Here is a 6,236-nt window from a genome sequence, read left to right as displayed (position 1 = left end):
GAGTAATGCTATTGAAGTGCACAGCAGTCTTACAGAAATGGTGATCCTGCACTGTGTAGCTCCATACCCTTTGATCTGTGCTCAGGCAGTTACAACCACGTGAATTTTTCCTGAGTCATGTTTAGGCAACCATCAGGCAGTATCTAAATAGCTAGAAACCACCCATGATGATAGTGAAATTGAACATAAATCATGTCAGAATAGCTAATGTGCCACTTTTGATAATAGAGTACAAGGGGAATGTGATATTCTGTAAGCCAAAACAAGAATAACTGGCATTTCAGACTGAATATGAGCAGGGGAATCCATCTGATACAGTTGCTGCTGTACACCACAGATCCACAAATGTGCCATTCGTTAAGGACTGTTGATGCTGCTTGTGTGCATTCAGTTATTAATTCTCCTTTTTCTTCACAAAACCAAGTCTCATTAACTATGTAGATTGAGACGTCATCAATAAATAATTTAGTCTCAAGTTCACTTTTCTTTTGCCAATATCTGATAGTAGTTAATATGCTAATATTGTTTTGCTTTGGTTACTGTGTATGAGCTACAACCTTTAAACATGAGGGGATGGTACAGTTTCACAGGGAGTGGAATTACTGCCTCACATTGAGGTTCTCTGGTTTTATTCTTCTCTAGGGTTCCTTCTGTGTGGAGTCCACATATACTCCCTTTGTTCATGTATATATTCTCTTGGTACTCACATCCCAAAGACATGTGATAGATGGATTGGTGACACTGTAGGTCTGTTTGAAAGATGCTTGCATTATATGAAAGAAAGGCCTTGCAACCTGCCTGCCTATTCTACTTTGTGAGTTGGATGCAACTTGGACAGCTTTGGATTGATGGCGAAAGCCAAGTGCAAAAATAGTTTGGCTCATTGGCTGTAAATTTTTGGCCAGGTATTAGGTACGAGCAATTATGGGCAAAAATACTAATTTCAGATATGGGTGACTTTCTTTTTTAGTGCATTGCAGTGCATATTTTCCTTAACCCAGTTTAGCTGCATATATGTAGTAATCATACTGGTTGTATCCAGTAAGCTGTTACAGATGACTGATGAAGATGTTTTATTTAGCACTGTAATATGTTTTAGCTTATGAAGGACATTGGTTTGAACCACTAATGTCCACATGACCTGAGATCTAGTGAACTGGACACAAGAACTGCTTGCAGGGGAGGGTGGGAATAAGTGGGCAGTGTTAGCACACTCATCCTTAGGCCGTACATAGGCCATCTAATACACTATTGTGTAGTCGCCTTCTGGTGAAAGTAAGCAGTATGCAATGTGAATGACTGCAGATAAGCACTTGGTATCAGTTAAACCGTACTTGTGCGGTAGGATATGTACACTGGAAAGGCACCGTAGTGGACTTGAGTGCATTAGTTACCAGAAGAGAGACTGAGCTGAAATGCAAAAATGTGAGACTTTTGTGAATGACTGCTCACCAATGCTCAACTGTGACTTCCAGTCTGGATAGTAAGTTGAGGTTACCATAAAGTATTCCCCCTCTAAAAACAAGAGACCCCACCCCCTTACTGGTTGATGTGGTATGCTAACTCCAAGTTAGTACAAACGGAGATGAGTCAGTGAAGTGACAGAAAGGGTGGGGCTTGAATGGCAGGATGTTTTAGGAGAAGAAATGTACAAAAAAGTTAGCAGTCTTGTTGTGCTATGCAGCCTATATCACAAAGTTTCATTATCTGTTGTTAACTAAGTATATATGACAGCATAACAAACAGTGACATCAGCTTAGCCTGTCAGATCCCACCCCAACACCCAAAAAGCAGGGATGCTAAAGGAGACTAACATCCGTTCTAACAGAGGAATGTGCACTTCAGATTTTTAAATTAAACAGTGATAATCATTTTTTCACATAACCATTTGACTTATTTTTCACTTAATTAAATGTAAGTTGTAATCCCAGATGGAGCGTCCAGAATATAAGTGCAGAATGCTGCATAGGTTCATAGGTAGGTACTAGGCTATCAGCCCTAGCCATAATGATTCTCTGGCTATTGCTTCCCACAAATATTTACTTTTCTGGACCCCTGTCTAGCAGGGCTAATGATGTGATCGCCGGGGTGAATTACCTATCTCCCATCCAATTGTCCAGGTTCCTCTTGAAGAGGGTCATTGAGGCGCTCTGACTGACATGTATGGGCAGCCTATTCCAGAGTATGGGGAGTCTCTGGGTCAGGAACCTATCCCTCCAGCATGTTCTATTCATCGTGATGACAAGGTTAAGATCCCTGGAGCATGTAGCTTGGAAGGATTGGGATTTCTTTAAGTGTAAGATGTCCAACAAGTCTGGGTTTGACATGGCCTTGTATGTTAGGCAGAGATCACCTCTGAGTAGGCAATATGCGACAGAGTATAGCTGGAGTTTCTTTAGACGGTCAGCATAAGGCATCTGCTTTAGACCTGTGATTCTTTTTGCGAGGTATTTCTGCGCCTTTCTAGTTGTTGCAGATGTCTTGAGGGTACATACCAAATGGGGCATTGTATTCTATAATGGGTCTAATGAGGGATGAGTACAGAGAGACAGTGACCTCCTTTTACTGGGTGAAAAGTGATGAGGTATGCCACGTAGAAGGATTTTCTAACTGTTGTGGCTATGTAGTTATCAAAGGTGTGACCACTCTCCACATATGTCCCTAGGTCTCATCACACTTTCGGTGTTTAATGTACTGCCACCTGTGTGGTAGTTCACAGGTACGTGGAGTAAAATTAATGCAAAAAGCAGATGTAAGATAGGTGGCATTCATGAAAATATTTACATTTAAATTTGCGTTTGTAGCACAATGTTCATCAGTACAATACATAATCCTGGTAAAGATGACATGGTAGGTTATGCCAGCAAACTACAGCAGAAACTAAGAATAATAGTTTGTTAGCAAGTTTAAAACAGTGCAGTTACAGATCTTCAGAGTAGTGGGCTACAGCAAATGGAAATATATTTAGTATATTTCTAACTGAATAGCTAAAATGTTGAGGGAAACGCATAAAAAAAGGTATTGCTTGTACTGACTACTGAAAATCAATATACGAGTAGTGTCATACGATGAGATGACCATATATATCTGGCAAGGTTCAGTAGGGATGGTAGCACTCAGATGTGTGGTGACTTGTAAAGAAATGTAACTTCTTTTATCTGGAGGTACCTTTACATGTGTTACACCACACTATTGTGATTGGAGCACTAGACCACCTTATTAGAAGTAAATGCTCAGCTTCAGACAGTTTCTGCTTAGAGAGATTAGTTTTAAAGTGTCTTGGTGAATATTTAGATCACCTTTTTGCAGCAGCTCATGCCATAAGCATCAGAAAACAAATGTTTCTTGTGTATTTCATACAACACAAAGACCTGGGGATGATATTTCAGTAATGTGAGTTGTATTGACAAATGCATTCTCTTGCACATGTTCCACATAGTTTTAAAATATCACCATTGTGTCTAAGAAATTGAGATGGGAGATGTGATTACATGTGATGCACCCATCTAAAACATGCTAATGTTGGTGTCGGAAACCTTACCAACTCATGTCGGGTGTTAGAAACCTGGACTTTACTTTCTCAGTGTAGTTTGTATTATGACCTTTTCCACCTCTGATTTAATTCTTAATTATTTCTTTTCTTTAGATTTCTATGGCTGATCTGTGTTTGGTCCCTCAGGTTTACAATGCTGAGAGGTAAGGAGCTGTTCTACTGCATTGATTTGCTGCTTATGTTTGAGGAGCAGGTTTCTAATTCAAATCCAAAATAGATAAATGGCTAGCTGATAAAGTTTTTTTTCTCACTCTGGACTTTGGAACTTGATGGTTTCATGTTACTTAGTTCATTTATGTAGCAAATACTGATGCCTGAATAGATTCCCAGTTCTGTCTTTGGCAGATGATACCTACATAGCTCATGCTGCAGTTAAAATGATAAATTAAGCCTTAGTAGTTAATGAACTAATACCATAGAGAACCATTTCATTGGCACAAAGGCTAAAAGTGCACTTCAGGCCAAGGATGAAGAGCATATTCTTATGGTTTTATTTATTTAATGCTTCTGTTTACCATGTGTATATGTGAGAAAATGTGTTTGTTTTCAAACATGGTTCAGGTGTTTATGAAGAGAAACATTCAACATGAGCAGAACATGTTTAGTACACACTGAGTACTAAAGCAGGTAAACAGTTACGTAACATTAACCAGCAAAAAAGTGACAGCATGGTGGATGGAAACGTATTTGACTTAATTGATGAGATGTGATGAATATATAAAATATAGGGGGGAGTAAAGCATTTTTCATTCTAATGAAGTCCTGTGTGTATAAGGATGAAGGTGCTTAATGCTTTTACTTTTTGCACTAAAGTTGTGTTTTTTTGGATCTGTTTTGTCTGATTTATTTTTCACCCGAGTTTACGTCCACCGTGCTGTCACTTTTTTGCTGGCTCTTGGTGTTTTGATGATTTGTGGTTCAATTATGTAACATTATTAAAGGACCTGTGCAGTCAGATATTAAGTTTTTGCCCATAAAGCATTAGCACAGATGAGAGAGGAAGATGCAGATTGACATCAGCACTGTGATGTCATTGTTAATGTAGTGTAAGAACAGATTTGTGTATAGGTTCATAGGTAGGTACTAGGCTGTTGGCCCTAGGGCCTATATAAGCCTAGCCAAAAAGATACCCTGGCGTTCGCCACCCAAGAAAATTATTTTCCTGTGCTCCTTTCAACCAGAGCCCCAGATGGGAAACGGGAAATTCACCCCACTCCTGTTTCCCATCCAATCATCAATATTTTTCTTGAAGAGTGCTAATGAGGAGCTTTGTTTGATATAGATAGGTGTTCAGGACTATGGGAAGTCTGGGACAGGAATCTATTCCTCCAGCATGTTCTGTTTATTGTGGTGACAAGGTTTAGGTCCCTTGAGCGTGTAGCTTGGAGGGATTGGGATTTCTTTAAGTGGAGCATGTCCAACAACTCTGGGTTTGACATAGCTTTGCATGATAGGCAGAGATTACCTCTGAGTAGGCGATATGCGATGGAGTTAAGCTGGAGTTTTTTGAGACGGTCTGCGTAGGGCATCTGTTTGAGGCCAGTAATCCTCTTTGTGAGGTATTTCTGTGGCCTTTCCAGTTGCTGTAGATGTCTTGTGAGGTACATACCAAAAGGGCATTGTACTCTATAATGGGTCTAATGAGTGACGAGTAGAGGGGAACAATGACCTCTTTTTTTTCCTGGATGTGAAACCTTTTGTGATAGTGTGCCATGTAGAAGGATTTCCTGACTACTGTGGCGATGTGGTAATGAAAGGAAAGACTACTATCCACTTGTGTCCCAAGGTCTCTTATCACACTTTCGGTGTTAAGTAGACTGCCACCTATGTGGTAGCTCATGGGTACAGAGTTTTTACCAAAGGGAATGATAATGCACTTTTTGGCATTGAGCTTGAGGCCATGACTTTGACACCAGGCATCCATCTCAGTGAGGCCCTTTTGTAGGATGTCCACATCATTAGGAATTTCAATTATGACTCCTAGTTTGCAGCCATCTGCGAACTTCGTTAGCCAAAGACCTTCTGTGTTAGCCTGTACTTCAGAAATGCAGATACCAAACAGGAGAGGACCCAGGACAGAACCATGTAGTACTCCACTTGTCACTGGTCTGAAGTCAGATTTGGAGTCTGCTACTTTTACAGTGTGGGTTCTGTCAGTGAGCCAGCTGGCAACCCATCTTGTGACATAGGGATTTATACCTAGTTTAGCGAATTTATCTATAATTCCAGAGTGGGGGATGGTGTCAAAAGCCTTGGCAAGATCTAGATAGGCTGTGTGAACCACCTTACCCTCGACTACGGCTTTGGTGACTGCTTTGAAGAAGTCTATCAGGTTTAGGAGACATGATCTGCCTATTACAAACCCGAACTGGGTGGAGTCCAGAGTTTGGAGATTACCAATGTCTTTATTTATAAGTTCCATGATGATACGTTCCATGGCCTTGCAGACCAGGCTTGTCAGGCTAATGGGGCAATAGTTCCCGGTGTCCATGGTGGCTCCCCCTTTGTGGAGTGGGATAACCGTCGCTGTGCGCCATTCAGTGGCCACAAAGCATGAGGTGAGGCCATGATTGAACATGGTGCTTAGGTGGGGTGCCAGTTCATTCTGTAGTTTTTGTAGAACGCAGCCTGAGATGTTGTCAGGTCCCATGGATGCTGTGTTCTTGGCTTTGGAGACTGTGGT

At 40.9% G+C, this 6,236-nt stretch overlaps 1 protein-coding gene across 3 annotated transcripts in view; it reads left to right on the top strand.

Moving 5' to 3' along the window:
* The window catches only part of GSTZ1 (glutathione S-transferase zeta 1), a 243,196-nt gene that overhangs the window by 217,101 nt on the left and 19,859 nt on the right, over positions 1–6,236 (top strand). For all 3 annotated transcript variants that reach the window (XM_044073902.1, XM_044073904.1, XM_044073903.1), the window contains exon 8: positions 3,647–3,696. In XM_044073902.1, the coding sequence (XP_043929837.1) occupies positions 3,647–3,696 (50 nt within the window). The remainder of the gene's footprint in view (positions 1–3,646; positions 3,697–6,236) is intronic.

The sequence above is a fragment of the Protopterus annectens genome, chromosome 6.part0 (assembly GCF_019279795.1).
Source record: "Protopterus annectens isolate FY-2018-M chromosome 6.part0, PAN1.0, whole genome shotgun sequence".
Classification (NCBI taxonomy): Eukaryota; Metazoa; Chordata; order Ceratodontiformes; family Protopteridae; genus Protopterus; species Protopterus annectens.
The sequence above is the reverse complement of the archived record's forward strand: the minus strand, read 5'-3'. Positions and strand labels throughout refer to the sequence as shown.